This window comes from Mandrillus leucophaeus, unplaced genomic scaffold (genome assembly GCF_000951045.1).
Source record: "Mandrillus leucophaeus isolate KB7577 unplaced genomic scaffold, Mleu.le_1.0 Scaffold736, whole genome shotgun sequence".
Lineage (NCBI taxonomy): Eukaryota > Metazoa > Chordata > Mammalia > Primates > Cercopithecidae > Mandrillus > Mandrillus leucophaeus.
This window is the reverse complement of record NW_012107986.1, coordinates 536,841-556,764: the sequence shown is the minus strand read 5'-3', so window position 1 is coordinate 556,764 and position 19,924 is coordinate 536,841. Positions and strand designations below refer to the sequence as shown.

The 19,924-nt window shown below is 46.3% G+C and overlaps 1 protein-coding gene across 1 annotated transcript in view; it reads right to left on the bottom strand.

Annotated features, from left to right (window-relative positions):
- Nucleotides 1-19,924, bottom strand: part of EPAS1 (endothelial PAS domain protein 1) — a 90,573-nt gene that overhangs the window by 5,214 nt on the left and 65,435 nt on the right. Inside the window, exons 7-12 of the mRNA XM_011965748.1 lie at nt 11,233-11,339; nt 5,375-5,522; nt 4,462-4,676; nt 3,154-3,344; nt 2,471-2,581; nt 673-1,163 (exon numbers count right to left, since the gene is read on the bottom strand). Of these exons, the coding sequence (XP_011821138.1) occupies nt 673-1,163; nt 2,471-2,581; nt 3,154-3,344; nt 4,462-4,676; nt 5,375-5,522; nt 11,233-11,339 (1,263 nt within the window). The remainder of the gene's footprint in view (nt 1-672; nt 1,164-2,470; nt 2,582-3,153; nt 3,345-4,461; nt 4,677-5,374; nt 5,523-11,232; nt 11,340-19,924) is intronic.

The window sequence follows — 19,924 nt, the reverse complement described above, 5'->3', positions numbered from 1 at the left end:
TCTGGGGACGGTGGCCGCTTGGCTGGGCAGTGTTAGTCCTTAGGTGGTTTCTTCTGCTCCGTCTCTCCCCTGCCTTTTGCTCCCACTGAAAACTAGTTAGGCTGCTCTCTAAAGGTCAAGTACCACCGGCCCCTGGGAGTGGCAGGTCATGTACCAACCACTGTGGCTTAGCCCAGCGAGCTCTCAGCTGGTGAAATGAGCATGCTGGGGAGATGGGAAGGCACTTCTGGAGCCTGGGCACAGCTCGGAGAGGCTGCAGTGGTGGGGACCCGGGGGCAGTCAAAAGGCAAGGGGGAGGCATGGGCATCTTTTTGCTTTTTTCAACCAGGGAAAATCATCACTCAGTTTTCTGTGTTCTGTGGCTCAGATGATGAACCCAGGTAAGAAAGGCATTCTGGTGGTAGTTCGAAGGGAGACACTGAGGTACAGGGCGCTCAACAAGCCGCCACTTTGCCTGCCCTCAGTCTCCTCCAGCCCAGATAAAAACCTGTCCTACGCTAGGCCTCACGTGGCTCGAGGTGATTCCCCCAAAGTCTGAGCTCAGAGAAGGGCTAAATGGGGTATCAGATGGCTGTGGAGAGGGGCAGGGGCCTCCCTGGGGGTCCAGCTATCTCACTAGTGGGTGCTTCTCTGTTCCGGCCCTACTGGTGCAGCCGAGTGTCTGCCACTTACCTTGTCTTGAATGTGGAGACATGGGGCGGGGAGACAGGGGGCCCCAATGGTGCCGCTCCCAAGAACTCTGTGCGCTGATCCCCGACGGCCCACTTTGTGGGCCCAAAATGTAATGGTGGATCTGGGGGCCACTGGGTATTGGATCTGCCCCCCATGGAAGAGAGAGGGGTGCTGGCCTGGCCACAGCATGGTGGCAGGGATGCTTTGCTTCCGGCATCAAAGAAGATGGAGGACATGGGCCGGTGCTCGGGCTCTGTCTTCTTGCTCTCCAGCTGCTGCTGAAACTTGTCCAGGAGGAAGGGACTGTGCGGGGCTACAGGGGCCAGTGGCTGGAAGATGTTTGTCATGGCACTGAAGCAGTGCTGGGGGGTGGACTGTGGGTTCTCCGCCAAGAGCCGCTCCTCGGGGCAGATGGGGCTCAGCTGGAAGTCTTCCCCGTCCATGGGAATATAGGGTGCCAGTGTCTCCAAGTCCAGCTCATTGAAATCCGTCTGAGGGGAGACAGCACGGGCAAAGAGGCAAGGGGGTTGGTACGACCTCACAAACACTATTCCAACTCGGCTCCTGCAGAGCCATTCATCTCAAGTACCATTTCACAGTGCTGCTCAAACACCTCCACTGGCTCCCTAGGGCCTATCAGGAAAACCTCAGACTTGGCTGTGTCACGTACATGACCTTGTATCATGTACCAGCCTTCTCCCGAGGTGACCCCCTCTTCACCCTGCACATTGAGAAATGTTCTCCTCTCTCCATCCCACCTGCCAGAGCCCGCCTTCTCTCTTGAAGCCGAGCCAGCCCTGTCTACTCCAGCCTGTGGTGGTTGTCCTTGTCCTACAATGCTTAGGCCTGTGGTGCACACTGTGGCTTTTTTGTCCTCTTCTCCCTCCTGTAAGCTGGCACGGGCCTAAGCAAGCAATGAGTGTCCAGGTCCATCTGTGGACTCTTGCAGAGGAATAGCCAGACCCCAGGGATAGAAGGACTTTGGTTCCAATCAGCAGATACTCAGATCATCCCTTAGCATGGCAGTATCATGACGGACGCTACAGGGAATATAAGCAGATGCGGAAAACAGTTTCTACCTTCAGAGACTGACACCCTCACTGGGTGTCAGCTGACTAATGACTGCAATACTAAGCAATCTTTAAGGAGCAGAAGCAGATAGTTGTGATTAAGTGCCACATGATACATACTACAGGAGTTCTGAGGAGGGAGGGTGATAGAAAAGCTAAAATAGGGAACGTTTTGCAGAGTAGCTGGGATTTGTGCCAAGTAGGATCAAGATACAAACTAAATGGTAAAGCAGAAATCTGGTTGAACTCAAGACTAAGATAAATGGGGGATTAATGGTTTTCCCTGGGGTTTTGTAAGACACGTACCCCTCCCTCTACCTTATCCTTGTTTACATAGTTTTTGCAAGAACACTGGCCTTATGTAATAAATGTGTTCTTGAAAAGTTTATGTAAATGAAAAATTGTCAAACAGATGTTATTTTAAAATGCATTTCATATAAAATGATTATTTTTTTAAATCACAAGATGAATGTGTTTGTAAAGGGATTGTCCCCTATGTTTATACATGTTTTTTGCATTTGGCTATGCTTGTTAAATGTAGGGCCTGTTTAAAGAAAGGTGCAGTGGTATTTCGGTTTTCATGTGCACTAAGAAAGTTATCTAAGGAGATAGATATGCTGGAAGAACTGGATTTGACAGTGGGAGGAGGGGGTGACCACAGGTTCCATTAGCCTGCACTCTCACCTTGTTCAGGCACACACCCTACCCTGATCTCCACAGCCACCTACCTGGGTACTGCATTGGTCCTTGGCCTCTGTGTCCATGGCGAAGAGCTTCTCAATCACTTCAATCTTCAGGTCGTTATCCAAAGATGTATAATAGTCTTCAGGGCTATTGGGCTAGGGGCCAGGAAGGAGGGGGACAGAGTCAAAGATATGGCACTGGTCTCCCCAGAACTCCAGCACGGAAGAAGAAATGCATTCCCGGACCCAAAGGTTCAATTCCATTCCACCACACAACTATTTGTAGAGGGGCCACTAATTAACAAGCTGTATGAATTAGGTCAATTCATCAACCTTTTTCAGCTCCAGTCTCCTCCTCATAAAATGAGGCTACTATCGCTTCACAGGTTGTCCTTCTTGAGGAACAAACAGAATACAGGCTGCGGCCAGCAGGGCTGTGCAAACTGCAGCTCTATGCCACATATGGGATGTTACTGCCCTGCACAGGGACTGAACTGGGGGCTCAAAGCCCTTCAAGGAGCTTATTTCAGTGGGGTTGGGGGATGAACACTGAAAGGAAGGAAATAGCTCTGATACCTGGTAGGTAAGTGTCACGGCCACTCTAGGGGGCTCTGTGATAACTGGAGAAGGAGAAGGACAGTACCTGTCCCAAATGTCCCTTCAGCCATCTGGCAGCAGTCATACATAAGGAGCCCTCTCTGTGTGCTCGCCATAAGAGGGCTGCTCACCGTGGAGCAGCTGCTGCTGCTGGTGGCACTGGGGGTGGTGCTGCCCGGGGCGGCTGCCTGGGGCACGGTGAAGGCAGGCAGGCTCCCAGCCTCGCTCTGGGTGCTGTGGCTCCTCAACTCTGTGGCCCACGGCTGGCTCGGGGGCAAGATGGCCTTGCCATAGGCTGAGGACTCCTCGAAGTTCTGATTCCCTGTGGAGACAAGGGCCTGGGAGGTGAACACCCACAACCATCGGGCTCACCCCAAGGCAGACGAGTCCCAAACACTGCAGAGAAGGCCCTAAGAGGGTCTGGAAGGCATGCCTGGGGCTAGGCACACCCTGGGGCTTAGCTGGGACACACAGGCCTCTGACTCTGGCTGAGTCAATGTAGAGACTCCCTGTAAAGGGAACAGTCTCCTGGAACATTTAATTTTCAGAGACTAAATATAGTAGGAGCCACTGTTCCCTAAGGAGCAATCCGGAAGGGTAGACAAGGAAGGTATGAGAGGAGAATTGGGCTATTTGCCTCAGTACTGCCACAAACAAGCTGCGAGACCTACTGGCCAAGGGCCCGCTGCATTTGAGATTCTCTTCAGCTGCAATCCTCACGTGGCTGCTGTAGAACACATCTAAAGGGGGCTGACACAGTCCAGGGTGAGCACCACTCTTGCAGCCACAGCAAGGCCAGGAGAGGGTGGCAGCGGGTTGCTAACTGGGGAGCATGGGGCTTCAAGGGTGTTTCCAGGATAGGAGCAGCAGAGGGCTGAAAACCCTGCTGGGGTCCCCAGTGACTTACATCCCTAGAGACAGGCAGACACTTCAATGAAGTCGTTGGTTTGAGGGCTTAATCCCAGGCCTCAATATGTTCTCTGTGTTTTTGGAATTATCCTTCCCAACATTATTCCAACTTAGCTCTCTGCCTAAATAAGCAATCTGTCCTTCCAGACCCTGGTAGGAATTGGCCCCTTCTCTTTGACAGTGTCCAAGCTGCCTCGGAGCAGATCCCTCACCTCTGCCGTCCCTCTCATCTCAGACTCTCACCACCCGTGGTGGAGAATCGACTCCTCAGGGGAGCGTCCTCTCTTAACCCCTCCTCATACAGCACTTGCTGAGGTCGGATATGGGATGGTCTTATCAGGGCAGAAGTGTGTGGTGTTCTTTTGTGCTCAGCAGAGCCTGGCCTCTAACAGGTGATTAACAAGACTTGGGGAAGGGGCTGGGGTAGCTCTGGTTAAGAAAAAGCTGTAGCCAGGGAGGCCTGTTATGGTAAGAACTCTTCCCAGCCCCAACAGGGTTCCAGGGGCCTGGCTTAGCTAAGAAGCACCCACCGAAATCCAGAGAGATGATGGCGTCTCCTGGGGTGGGAGCCAGCTGGGCCAGCTCCTCAGGCTCCTCCTTTAGCTTGGTGAATAGGAAGTTACTCTTCTCAGACACAGCCCCCTTGCCACTGCTATCAAAGATGCTGTTCATGGCCATCAGGTGGGGCTTGAACAGGGATTCTGTCTGGTCCATGGAGAACACCACGTCATTCTTCTCAATCTCACTAATGGGGGAAAAGAGCCGTTCAGACCTTCCACATTTTCTAGAAAACTTCTGCTCCCCTAGATGCATGGAAACCCTGACAGCTAAGCTCTCAGACAAAAAATGGGTAGGACCCCAGGCATTGGCATCTTATAAAGAACCACACAATAGAAGTGTGTGAGCCATGGAGGTAGTGACAACAGGGGTATCCTCTGAATGTATGTCCATTTCGGATTGTGTTTTATTAAATATTATTGCACTTGAGTGGGGTAGTATGTATGAGGTCTGAATGCTTTTGTTTTTCCCTATTTCTAGAAACAACTAGAAATGACCTCCTCTAGCTTTCTTTCCAGGTACTATAGAGTGAAGGCATGACATCTTTTTTTCCCAAAAGCATGACCAATTCTCTTTCCTTTTTCCCCATTCAGAAAATATTGACTACTGTGTGCTATCTGCCTCCCCACCTGGGTCAGATGCATGGCATAAATGACAGATGACAGGGAAAGGGCAGAAAAAAAAAATCCCAACCCAGTATCTCACTGTTCCAAGACATCCACAGGAATCCTCTCAGTCACTAGTGTTAGCCCTGCAAGAGCTCCCTGAGGTGGTGCCCAGGGCGCTGAGAGGCCTGGCATCTCCTAGGCCTGTTATCCTCAGTCTGGGAAGCTTGGGCACCCCCACATACCCTGCACCAAGGCCCGCCAGCCCTCACACACTCACCTCAGAACGTAGTTGACACACATGATGCACTGGGGCTGCAGGTTGCGAGGGTTGTAGATGACTGTCCCCTGGGTTTCCAGCCACACGTAGCCCCCATGCTTTGCGAGCATCCGGTACTGGCCACTTACCACCTGGCCCTTGGTGCACACTAGGGGAGAAACAGAGCTGAGCTTAGGGAGATGGGGCAGGGGTGTGCACCACAGGCTCAGCAGATCCCATGGGAGGGCAGTCTAATCTGCAGAGGAACAGACAGAACAGGGCACCAGGACAGTGAGGACCAGGGAGAGTGACCTGGGAGGGAGCTTAGGGATCACCTCAGCCAACTCTTCATTTTAAATCTAGGAAAAAGAGGTGAGAAGAGGTGAAGTGACTTGCCCAAGGCTGTCTACTGAGGGAGGGACCCACTCACTGTACAACTGTGCAGTGGCCCATCCCCAATCCCTGGACAAGTCGGGCTCACAGACCAGCTCAGCTATAAGCAGAACCAAGACCAGAACCTGCCTTGCTTTCTTCACGGGGTTCAATGGGAAGAAGCCCCTTCACACTGGGTAAGGGGAGCCATCCCCTGTCAAGCACTCCAGGTTGGGGGACTTCTAAGCAGCTTAGAGAAAGCCTGACCTCAGGGCAGTTTTTTTGTTTTTTTTGTTTTTTTTCCCAGCAGACCCACCACCAATACCTGCTTATGGATAAAAGCATTTAAAAAATTGACATCTTTGATTTTTCCAGGTCATCTGTCAGGCTTGCCACCTTTCGGTGCGGTGAAGGTTTGTGATCCACAGCAAAGGCAGAGGCAAACCACCTCACCCTTTCTCAGTTGGGGTTGAGAAAGGTCTGGGACCCTGGCAGCCCACACAGTCTCTTCATAAGCTGTAATAAATCTCTTACACTCCTTCTTCTCCCAACTGCCCAGCTAGGCTTCCTGCTTATGAGGTTTTTCCTCTTCTAGATTGTTCTACCAAGTGTTCATTTAAAAAGTGCTTTTATTGTCTACCTTGGGGAAGAGTTTCACATCACAGGACTGTCCCTCCCCAGTCTAGAATGCTCCATCTTCTGCCATTCAAAAGGAATCAATACATCTCTTTAAAGTCTAATAATGTTAGAATTTTTGATATTTTTCTGAACTGCCCATTCCTTGGGAATTTACAGAACTGCAGCTCAGAAGCTCCCAAATCACAGAGACGTTAGGAAAGAGCATGGAGGGAGGATTGGGAAATCTTGCTAGTTTGGGGATTTTGAGAAAGGAACAATCCTTCTTGGTTTTGGTTTCCTCCTCTGAAAAATAGGATATTGATAATAATAGTAGTAATGGTAATAATCGTCATCATTAGCTACCCAGTATACCACTGCCATTTGTACTGAGGATCGAATATATCTACATGGCTTATCAGGTACATAAGTGTTGACCAACTGTCACCAACAAATTTTGTATAGGAAAAGCCACCTCTTTCTTAGAGGTACTAATACGTATTGTGCCCATGCCCTGTCACAGACAATTTGTTACACGTTGGTAGAGAGTGTCATGAGGGGCCACTTGGGAGGATATCCAGGTTCTCCTGGTAGGCTTGCAGGCCTCCTCCCCATTCACCAGCCCCGTACAGCTGAAGAATGTGGCTGTCTTCATACTAGTGCAGTTTAGTAATCCTTTACACTTACGTTTTGCTTTCCTCTTCAAAATTTAACAAGCACCTGCAAGGTGCAAGAATTCCTGTAACTTCCATTTGTATAGTGTTCAAAACTATCTGATAAGATGAAATCATTTCTGCAAAGCATTTAGAACAGTGCCTGGCACATAGGGCACTCACTAAGGATTAGGTCATCATCACTGCATTTCATAGGCAACACCATAGGGTGCCTGTTATTATTCCCACTTTACAGCTGAAGAAACTGAGGCTTAAAACTACAGAGTGATTCCACCTCAGTGGAAACAGTAGACAGAATTATAGTTCAAATTAAAGATTCCTAGTCTAAGCTTTTTCTGTTTGCTCTTAATTTTTAAAAATAAATGTCATTGTGGTCAAATTTACCTTCAATAAAACACACACCCATTTGAAGTATACAGTTCAACAAGTTTTGACATACGTACAGTGAAGGCGTAGAACTTTTCCATCACCGCCCCCACCACCCCATTTTTTATGCCTCTAGGCAATCTTCATTCCCACCCTGGTTCCAGGCAACCACTCTTCTGCTTTTTGCCACTATATATTCGAATTGTCTTTTCTAGATTTCCATGTAAGTGGAATTGTATAGGAGTATCTACTCTTGTGTCTGGCTTCTCTACACTCAGCATGTTTTGAGATTCATCATGGTGTTGCAGGCATTTGTGGTTTATTCCTTTTCATCAGTGAGTTGTATTCCGTTGCATGGATGTACCATAATTTGTTTATCCATCTGCCTGTTGATGGATGTTTGAGTTGTTTTCAGTTTTTGGTTGCTGTAAACATTTGTGCATAACTCTTTGTATGGACATATTTTCATTTCTCGTGGGTGCAGCTAGGAGTGCAATTGCTGGATTACATGTAAAGTATATGTTTGTAAGAAGCTGCCAAGTTATTTCCAAAGTGGTTGTATCATCTTGTCTAATCTTTTAAACAAAATCCTGTGCCACAGGAAGGATAAGTATTTTCTTTTAATACAAGAAAACTGAGGCCAGAGGGTTATGATTTGCTTCACAGCTTACAAGACAATAGTGACAGAGTCTGAGCTACACAACACGTCTTGTGGCTCCTAGTACAATGGTCTCTTGATTACCTGGGTCCACAAATCACTGGAAAGACCAAATTTGCTGTTGCCACTGTCCTAAACCATCATGGACTCAACCAAGGAAACAACTTTTACCCTCTCTGCTCTCCCTTTAGCTGTGCCAGAGGCTCCTCTGCTGCACTAAACTGATCTTGCACAATTTCAAGTGCCTGTATTTAACTTATTTAGACGGTCCTTAATGCAAACCAAATTCAGGGCTCTTACTCTTTTATATCAAACAGTGCAGCAAGCAAAGGTTTTAACTGCATTTCTAACAATTGCAGGCAAGGGCCTGCTCTGTCAGTAGAATATAATTAACGCCAGCTTTCTAATCATCTGGTCATTAATGCCAGCCTTAGTGAAGGGCCTGCTGCTTAATAGATAGGAAAATAAGATTAAAGGCCATAAAAAGCCTAACAGCACATAATATCCTCATATAACAAAGGCAAACTGACCCCTAACCTCGCCCCCAGAGTAACAATGTACAAATTATTAATCCATTTGGAAATTACAGCTTTCAATGATCTAAATCTGGTTGAGCTTCTCCAGGCATTTCAACGGTAAACCTTTACAGGCTAAGACATACATGGGTGTCAATGAGGGACCCCGGTGTGTGACTCTGGACCCGTCTCAAACCTGAGCGTCCAGTTATTCTAGAGCATGTGTGTGACTCTGTAGTGCAACTTTATTTGCAAAACCTCAAGGACAAATGAGAGACACGGGTCGGGGCAAGGGGCAAGCTCCTGTCAGTTATAACTGTCATTAACCCAATTTCCAACCCATGCAGATTTCCCTTTGCTGGATGTGGGCTTGTCCCTTTGCTAGCTACGGGTTTCTGAGCTCAGGGCAGCTTTACTTAGCTCCATCAGGGTGAGAGAGAGCCTGTGATTTCTATTTGGGCTGTGAATTACCTTTTAGTGTGCCTAATGCGTAAATACATGGATTCAGTGAAAAGCACCTTATTTTCTCTAGAGTCAGCAGAAAACATGAACCATTTTTATCCTAACCCTTTTTATAGATTGAAGATGTTCTAAAGAAGAACAACAGGGAAAATCCTTTTTATATGCCTAGTGAGAAGTCACAATTTTTCTTTCCTTTAGACAGTAGCTTCTTCTGCTTTCCCATCCTAGAAGATAAAAGACAATACCGTCCTCCAAGAATTCCCAGAAATTTTTACATTTGTCCTTTGCTTTGGCTTCACCCTTAGCTTGGAAGGAAGGCTAGACTTTTCCCTAGTTTTACATCTAAAGTCAGGAAGGTCCAGAAAGCCGGGCCCTGGGGAATCAGTGGGTTGGCTGGGCCAGAGCCTGGGCCCCTGAGTCCCAGTGCCTGGATGATTCTGTCACCTGCCTTTGAAAACAGGAACCCCTCAGGGACCAGGAAGCATGAAGGAATCCCAAAGGGAAGGCTGGAACCAGATGTTACAATTTCAAAGCTTGGGCAGGCTAAGGTGGGGTCACATTCACAGGCATAAAAGAGTACCTCCACCCCTACCCCACTTCTGGGTTCCTGAGTGGGGCTGAATCTAGGTGGTGGTGGTGGTTGTTGTTGCTGCTGTTGTTGTTGTGTGTGTGTGTGTGTGTGTGTGTGTTGCCAGAGAGCACAGTGAGAAGCTTCTCTGAGATAATCATAATGGGCCCTGTTGTACTGTCAAATCAAACCCAAAGCCATGAGGAAGAGGCAGAGGAACCAATAAGAAAGAAAAGATCTCACTCCTTAAGAGTGTTAACCATGTTCACATACAGCTTGCGGGGTTGTGGCTCTGTTGGCTGCTCTGAACTTGGCTGCCCTAGCCTTGGGGTAGATGGATGGATTTAGGAACCATGGACAAATGGCTGCACTTCATTTTCTCCATTGCCAGCAGGGCCATTGGGAATCTTCTCAGACTTATTTTACCCATTTTTAATCCTCCCGTAATCCTCTCAGCACCACTGTCTGTACCACTGTGGGCACTTGTTTTGAAGCATTCTTTTCCAAATACAGTTTTGCCCATGGGTTTATATAGTGCATTTAGTGCCTGTTCTGTACCAGACCCTATGCTAGATACTGAGGTTAAAGATATGAGCCACTTGTTCCCACGGAGCCCACACTCCTCTTTTTTTCCTCAGAAATAAGACCCCTTAGGGCAGGAATCAATTCTACCAAGTTACATCACCCCCAGTGGGCCAAGTACAGGGTTATAGGCCCAGAGCCCTTGCACAGTGATGAGTTGCATGGATTCAAGGGAATGGTCCTGGATCACCTGCCTATAGGAAGCCTGAATTGGGAACATAGCCAAGGATATACTCTAGAACTTCTCTGTCCAATATGGTAGCTACAAGCCAAGTGTGGATATTTACATTTAAATTAATTAAAACTACATTGTATAAAATTCAGTTCCTCGGTTTCTCTGGCCACATTTCAAGAACATTTCCACTGCAGAAAGTTCTATCGGGCAGCCCTCTTCTAGAGTCCTTGCACAACTCAGGCTTCCTTCAAACTGCAAAGCAGAGTTTCCATACGCCATCCCTGGGTTGCCTGGACAGCCTTTTCTAAAGCTCCCTTGATCCAGCAAGCAAGCTCTCTGAGAACTGTGGCCTACCTCAACACATGTGTTAAGCTGGACCCATACTATTTTCCCTTCTGTTCAGCCTGAGCCTCCCCGATCCTTCAAGGTCCAACTCGAGTGTCCTTGCCTCAATTCCCCCTGCCCTCCTCTTCTGTGAATGTATGTACTCGAATGTACAGCATGCACCCAAGTTGATGATATGTTGAATTACATGTTACTCTCTACAGTGCTGTTCCACAGGGTGTACAAACCACTGACTGCACACAGGCACTCCGTGGAGGTGGTATGGGAGACTGAGACTCAACCCATCCTCTAGTGTCTCAGCTGTGGACCTTGGCACGGGTGTGTCTCCCTGGAGGAAGTGTCCTTTTTCTGATATGCACCAAGGAGTCTATAGGCTGGTGGCCAGCCTTGGTTTTCTAACCATCTTGAGGGCGTGAGTCTTGTCTGCCACACAAGACAGCAGCTCTGTGGAGGAAGTGACCTGGTCTTCTTTCTCACCAATCACCCCCCACGCAAGGCCAGATACCACAGACACAAGGAAGCCACAAGGGGCACTCCTGGAACTCACAGTTCTGGTGACTCTTGGTCATGTTCTCGGAGTCTAGCGCATGGTAGAATTCATAGGCTGAGCGGCCAAGCAGCTCCTCAGGGTGGTAACCAATCAGTTCTGTGATTCTGAGTTTTCAAAAAGGCAGCATGTAAGGAAAAAAGACCATATTAACTTAGCACAGCATGTAGGCAGCAGCTAACCCCAGAAGGCAAATCAAACACGCACATGCAGACGAACACAATCCAGACTTTCTCGTTGTACCATGTATCCAAGCAAAAGAACACTGTGCTCAATCTACAATTGCAGGTTTAACCAAACCCCTGTTGGTCCTGCCCTTCCTGAAGCCATGTTTGGGAGGAGAGAAAAGCACCAGTTCTGAGGACTCCCTCTCCCCACCACCCCGGTACACACACACGTCTGTTCTCCAAGTACCACTGGAAGGGACTCAACCCCAGGTTTTTGCAGATGAGGGAGTAGACATCCAGGAAGGGCAGACAATTGCTTGATACCTACACAAGTGTCCAGGGACAGAGCAAGAATGAAAACTGGGGCCTCTAGTTGCTAGGTCAAGCTCATTCTAGTAGAAGGCAGTATAAATGAAACATGAAAATGATGTGGCCCCAGGTAGAGCCACCTTTGTCTCTGTGTCAACCAGCATGTGAGAGGGAGTCCAGGCAGGCAGAGGCAGTCTGTGCTTAAGCCTTCACTTTTCTGCAGGGCCTGCCTGTGACCTCAGGTGCCTTCAGACACCAGGTTTGCCTTCCATGACTTTTTCCACTTGTCCCCCACATTTCAAGGAAAGGAGGGCGGCAAGGAGGTGCTGAGAGGAAGAAATATTAAATCATAGTCACAGAAATGTGCCTTATCATACTCCAATAGGCAGCTCTGAGATGACAGCACTTGGCTGTCATTTCAGTGTCCCTTTCTTCATTCTGTAAGGTATCTGGTTTTGATGGGAAGTGGGCAGAGGAAGGGGTGCATGTGGAGAACCATGAAGGATCACTTAACACTCTTAGGACCCTTTGTTCTGTGCTGGAATCCCTAAAATAAAAAAAAGCCCTGCCTGAGAACCACCAGGTTGGCCGCTTTACCCAATATCATGTCCTATTATATCAGGCTATATAATACCTCCATATTATCTCTCAAAATCTAGGTTCTCTCACAAACTTTAAATAATGGCTTCACTGTCTTGTTTACTTGGCCTATCACAAGTTAGAAGTGATGCCACAGTCTCATTATTACAACTCTACTTCAGAAGGCATGACTCCTGGATACAGTCCTGTAATTTATCCTTGTAGGGGATCAATAACACGGAGAGGAAAGCAGAAGCAGTGGCTCCTTATTTCCTGTCTCTGCTCTAAACCCATCCCCCAAACAGTTCAGCTTTCATATGTCTGTCAGACCAAATTGCCCTAAAATACTATTTGCATCCTGCCACACCCCTATTTAAGTATCTACAACTTTCACTTTTGCCAACCAGACCAAGAGTAAATGCTGCCTAACTTTCAGTTCCCCCGAGAACCTACTCTCCACCTTTTGAGCAATTCGATTTTCAACTCATCTGTAAAATGTTATGCACCCTCTGTCATGGAAGACCCCTCTCCCCTCAGTTCCCCATGCCTGGAAAACTCATTCTTGCTGCAGAAGCTTTATGCCTTCTCTTCTCCCCTCTTCTCCAAGCCCTGACACCTCCAGGACCAGCTCAAAGCCTCATCTTCTTCCCAGAGCCCTCTCCAATTCCTCCAGCATGACATCTCTCATGAAGTCCTAAGGAGTATGCACAGTATTACAGAAAATTATGCATTTGTCTCCTCACATCCTAGGCTGTCAATCTCTAACTCAGGGACCACTTTCTCCTTTTGCTTCCTCTATAATGGGTGCTTAGTAAAAAACCTCAACAGCTGACCAGTAGATTGATTTTCTCTTTGAACCTACGGCACAAACAGACACCTGTCTATCCCAGCACTGCTAAGGAAGCTGGGCACTAAGGATCTACTTTTCTTTCTAGAATAACGCGATTAACTGTCTCAATGTGCATGCACACACACACACACACACAGAACCTGTCATGATATTCTGTCTATCCTTTCTTCATTCTGTAAGGCATCTGGTTTTGAAGTGGGCAGAGAAGAGACAAGTTCTCTGCTTGGGTGAGACTTTGGAGGTTAAAGCCTTTGTCAAACAAGGAGCAGCTCAACAGGGCTGAGAGGCTTAGGTCTCAGCTGATTCAGCCCAATGGAGATTTCTCCAGTGAGATCCTAGCAGCTCATTTGTGCCAGCCAGCTAGTCTCAGAGCAGAAGGATCTGTCCCTTCGCTTGACCCTGAGCAGAGAGGTCTCTGAACTCATTAGCAATGGATACATTATCTGGCAACCTGACCCTGGGGCTGGCACCCAAGTACACCTTGGCAAAGGTGGAGACGGGGGGGAACAAGGAGACAGAACAGTGCTGGTCCTACGATCAACTAGCTTCGCTGCTGGGTCAGATGACTTTCAAGCTTAGCCTGGGAACTAGAACTGCATGAGTGAGCCCTGCTGACAATGGCCTGGCCATCTACAGGCTCACCGACTTGCCAGATAAACTGCTTCTGTTCCTGGGCAGGTATAGAATTTTCTAGAGACCCTCCAAAATGAGTCTACTGGCATGCTAGGAAAGATGTCTTTCTACTCTCCGAAGGAATTAAATTTCCTTTCGAGATTACAATCTTTAAATTAAAATGTTCAAAGTAGATGTTTATTATAATCAGCCTCATAATAAAATGTTTATCTAATTAATGTATCATCCATTCAAAGGCACACAATGGGCATGTTTTGGAAGTGGACAAACAAACCTAGATTTCAGAACTGCCAGATATCTTCCCAGTAGCAGCTTTCATTTATCTTGTCAACTAAAATAAATATTTAATGTCTTTCTTCATTCCTTTAAACAGACTACTATAAAAACTGGGAAATACACCACATCCCAAACACAATTGAAGAACATTTGAGTTGTCAAACTTCACAAAGCCAGGAAACCCCAACTTAAAGCTCATGGTCATTCGCCCCCATGTGCAGGCACGTAGACGCCAGTGGGGAGGTTAATGAACCGAGCTTGTTTATAAGGTCGCTCCTACGGCACACAAGGGCCTTCCCCGCTCATTTCCCCCAGGCTCCAGACAAGCCTTCCGAGCTGGGCTGTGATAACACAGGTTCATCTGCTCTCTCCATCAGGGGCCAGGGAACTGTTTTTTTTTTTTGTTTTTTTTTTTTCTTTCTTTCTAATTAAGGACCCCTGACTCACTGGGAAAACGAAAATCAGTTGGAGGTCACCCATAAATTTAAAAGTCAACTCAGTAGGGCTGTTCTAAGAGAAGAGAGAAATGTATGAGGACTTAATTCACCAGATTTCAAACATAAGAACAGAGGATACTTTTTAATAATAAAGTCAAAAAACAGCAGACCAAGATGCAGTGAGGAGAGAGATGCAGATAGATAGGCAGCCACAAGGAGGCAGAGGAAGGATGAAAGGAAATAGGAAATACGGTTTTAAAGGGGGTTGTTAAACTCTGAAGTTGGTGTTACCCCAAGTGCATATGTGGGCCAGCTCTCTGAGCTCCAGACTTCAGAGTGAGATGTGCCTTCAAAATGTAAAATGAATGATTCATTGCCCTTTACTCTCAAAACGGTTTAGAAGCTCTATTCAAAATACACCACCTATAGCAGAGTGCTTGCAAAAAAATTATTCTCTTGGCTTCAGTGTGAGTGCTGCCACCTCAAGGGGCAGAGAAAAATCCACCCAAAGGCCTGAGAAGGCTCGCTCTTCTTCCCCGCGTGTAATCGCCAGCACCCATCCACGTGTGGTGCAGCGCCACAGTCCTTGACTTCAGATGCCACTGCCTGGAGTCACGCAAGATCTGGCTGCAGTTTTTACCCCGTTCCCTACACGAGTAAAGGATTTGCTAGGTAAATTAATCATGTAAGCAAGATGGTGAGAGAGTATTTAAACTGTTTAAGAGGATAAAAGTTTTAAGCACTTCGTAACCACCTATTTGTTTTCCAAAGAATGTATCTGCTAATAAATACTTCAAGTCGGCTTGCTTTCCTTCCACACTCTGCCCATCGCCTCTCCTCAGCACCCCGTGATTTATCTCATTTTGGTTTCTATATGTGCTTATAAGCTTTGACACTGCATTTCCTTACTAATACCTACACTGTTCACTAACTCAGATTTCAGTGCCTTTGGTTGGTTTTAATGTATTTTCATCTAGATTTTGTTTGCTTCAAACGGTACTTAAGCTTTGTGTTTTCCTCAAATACTACATGGTTACATGAAATCTATACAACCAGCTCTGTAATTAATGGGAAATCCATTTCTATCCTGTCTGTGGAGTGTTACAGGGTACCTGTGGGGGTAAGTGTATATGTAGGAAGGTTGTGTGTGTGTTTTACAACTTGTGGCTCTTTATTTATAGTTATCCTTACTGACATTATCTTTAGGATCCTCAACCTTTCCCTCACTTTTACCATTTTTACTTATTCTCAACTTCTTTGTACAAAAACAATTCACCATAAATGTATCCACAGAACTAGGAACGTAGGCATCTTGATTTATTAAACTGTAACTCCTGATATGAGTATGTCCTATATTGCATGAATCCAATGACAAAACAGGGTTGCCCTCAAATTCTTTACCTGTAAAAATTGTATGACCCTCTTTGTTGATTTGAAATTTTTACTGTAATTTTGAAAACTTTTCCCCTCGTGATACTGCTCCTATCCACATAATTTGGTTTTATAATTTATTTCTAAGATACAGGAAGACTCCTAAAACTAACAGAATCTTAGTAGGATTATATGATAATTAGAAAGGCTTTGCTTCTATCTCCCTGATGGCTTGGCTTCCTTCACAGTTCTCTCTTTCACCACTAGATGGCACCGCCACATGAATTTAATGAACCACCCTATTTTAAAGTTAAACTACTTGGGAACAACTTTTATCTTCCTTTTGGGTAAATGGAATGTTGTATTTTGTACCATTCACTGTGGTTTCATTAAATGGCTTATGTCTCAAACTCTCAACTCCTGGAGATCAGGAATCATCTCTTTTACTTTGATGTAATGGTCTCTGGCACACAGTTACATGGCAGATGCTCAATAAATGACAGTTCGTAACTGGTTGCTCAGTATTTTGGGAAACAGAGTATGATGCCTGTATTTGAGTCATAAATGAAGAAAAGATCATTAATTCCATCAGTAATGAGGACATTTTTCTTTTACCCTGCTACTCAACTTGCTCCCTTGTCTAGAGCAGTTGACCATAGGTACATAAATGTGATTGATATAATTGTTATGAAATTTACTTTTTAAAGTATTTACTATTTTTAAAATAATTAATGCAAGACTTAATATGGTACTCTGATCCCTCATTAACAGGAGGACAAATGCATTTTGAACCATCTGTATTCCTTTATTCAATTTCAGATGTTTCAGAAATAGGTTGTTTCAGATTCAACTGATTTGACCTGAGAGTTCAGTGTAAAATTAGAGTTGTCTTTTTCTCTTCCACTTCTCTCCCTTCTTTCCTGTCTGCTTTCATCTTTTTCTCCATGACCCTTTTTCTTTTTTTGCTTGATCATGTCTGTGGTCTCAGTATATCTAAGACAAGTACCAAACTGCTTCAAAATTGATTTTGTGGATTCTAACTGCCATACATTTTCTTCAGATTCTAACTTTTCTTGTAGGAAAACAATCCCCTTTGTGGGAATCATAGCCCCTTGTGCAGATGTCATTAAATCTAGTGAATTTTCTGATTAAAATGGAGAACCCCTCACCCCATTAGGCATCATGGACAGGCATTGGTTTTTGCAGCATTTGTCTCTGAAGGGGAATTGAGGCGGACAGTGTGTATATGTGTGCATGTGCATATGCTTCTCCCCATCCCAACACAACGAGTGAAAACAAAACGAGCTACCAAAACCAAAAAATCCCAGGCCTCATCAAAGCAATTAGGATATAACACTTAGGGATTAAGGACTTAAAATAGTCACTTCATCAACTGTCTAAGCCATGTCTGTGCCCTTGTTAACTAATCTGCTAATCGGTTAAACACAACTTCTGTGTGACACAGCATTCTATGTCTTTAAATGCTTCTACATGCAGCTCTCCAGCACCACTGAATTCAGACTTGGGGCCATGTAATTAGATTTCTTGAAAGGCAAGATTTTGCTGAAAATGCAGTGTGTCCCACAGAACTTATAAGCAATATCACCCTCTACATTATGAGTCACAAAGTCCTAAATCACGAGGCTTGATACTTCCTTTAAGCCAGAAGCTACCCTGCCTACCAGCCCTGAGCCAAACTAAGAAGTCAGCAGAGCGTCTTTCCCCTTTCTATGTACATTTCCTCTCCAGCCACATTTAGACATCCAGTTCCTTGTGTTTCTCCCCCTCTTCTTTTGTCCAAAGGTTAGTACCTTAAGAAAATTACCTGAAACTCATTTAAACCAAGATAATGAATAAAGGATAATGCTGAATTACCCTTTCCAGAGGATTTCTTCTCTGTAAAAAGGATCAAAATCTTAAACTGAAAAAAAACTCTCCTATTATCTAGGGATGCCAAGTTATTTTCTGGGACAGTAGGGTTTTCCGAGTGTTTATGGAGTCACATTACGGATGTGCTTCACTCACCAGGGTAAAGCACGTATCTGACTTTCATCATCCACAGCACTATATATGCTCCCAGGCTATATGGCTAGGTCAGCTTGAGCCACTTCACCTCAAAGCCAGTGACACAGGAGCTATGCACTGGGATTGTCCATGTTATCTCACAAGACTACTGAGAGGGGTGCATGAAGCTGTCTTCTGCCCAGAATGTTCACTTGAACACAAAGACTGCATCTGATAAATAACTTTACCTATAACATGGATTCCTACAGTGCCTGTCACTAAAAGGGCGATCTTCTTCTTGAACCACCATCATTATCATCACCACCACCACCACCACCACCACCACCAAGTGCAATAAATGGTGATGTGTCGAAGTTCCAGGACGAAAGGCTTCATACATGACATTTTCTCCCTATGAGGTTAGAGCATTTCTTTCTACTTATATAACTTCCCACTAGCTGCAAAAGCTGTGAGTCTTGGCCCTACTGTGGTCAGAACTGAAGGACAGGAATGACTCAAGGATACTTTTACAAAAGTTCTGAAATTGTGCCACAAGTGGTGGCCCACTCTAAGAAGGGGCGACCAACCAACACCAGGCCAGTCTGGAATCAGAGGAGAGAAACCCCATCCTGGAGAGAAGGGTCCCTCCCATAAAGAAACCAGATGCCCTTGGGATGTCCAGCTGATAAGAGAAAATAAGAGAAAAGTGGATAGGCCTAGGGGAGGCTGAGCAGGAGCTTTTTTCCTGGGGTTCCGTGGTTTCCTGCTGGCTAAGACAAGGCAGATTCTTGCTGATCTGGGGGTCAGATTCTTCCTCTTCCTGCCCCCCAGCCACTAACTGCCTTCAGAAGTGATTTCAGCTCCTTGAGTTTAGTGGAAGATTTTGCTTTGGAGGAGGCCAAGGACAGGAAGTAAGATATAAGCAATAACAAGAAGCCTCACACGTGTTGTGGTGTCTTGACTTCTCAAAGTGCTTGTACAGCCATTATCTCATTTTACAACAACCCCATGAGACAGGTTGAGAAAGTGTTATCTCTATTTTGGAGAAGGGGAAACTGAGATCTCAGGGTTTCCTGAGGAGAAACCCTAGAAGATGAGAAAAGAGTGACAAAGAGCTGCCACAGGAACTATCACCCTGGGACACATGGCGGCTCTAGATGCTGCAGAAAGCTGAGGTCGGGAGGGGAGATCTCTGCCAGGAAGGGCACATCCGGGGTGTGCTGCTCAGCAAGCCGCAGTGGCACTTACTCAAGCCAGGCCTACCCTAGGCCCAGCCTTCTGCATTTCCTGCTCTCCCTGGGGCCGGGCATTGCTCCGGGCATCGGTTCTCCCCATCTTCCTCCTACTTCCCATCATCAGGCTCCACAGTCCCAGAGGCAGGGCTGGTGGGGGAGTTAGGAGCTGTAGGGTGTCTAAATACTCCCTCCTATGACAACTCCAGCCTCTTCCCCACCTGCTTCAATCTTCTAAATGAGCTAAGAACCCGAGATGGCATGACTTACATAAGCAGTCTTAGGCATTCTTTCAACAACTCTAATAAAGGTGATAATAAGAGCTAACACTGAACATTTATTACTAAATTTGAACCTAGGCCATCTAGACCTGAAGCCCATGCTCTTCATCACTACTGTGACTGCCAAGAGACACTGGGCCTGACACTGGGGGTTTAGCGTCCAGCTTAGCTACCTTCATCTTAGCCTTCAAAATGGCTGAACAACAGCCGGAACGGAGTTGCATGCAGGAAGGAATAAGGCAGAGGGAAAGGCTCAGTCAGTAATGGAAGAGGGTCAGTCTCCAGGGCAGAAGCTGATGCTCCTTACTGGCCTCTAAAGCAGGAGTACAGATGGAAGTCTCTAGACTCTTCTCTTCCTCCTGGGTCAGAAAACCGCCTTGAGAATTTCCTCAGGAGCCTGATACATGTATGGAGAAATATGTTCACACCACAATGATGAGAAGAGTTGCGTACCAGGAAAGCTCTGCAGATGGACCCTGTAACTCTGTCCATGGGAGACCACCAAATACAGTACCAGGAACCTCTGAGGGGCACTGATGCAATGAAACAGTGG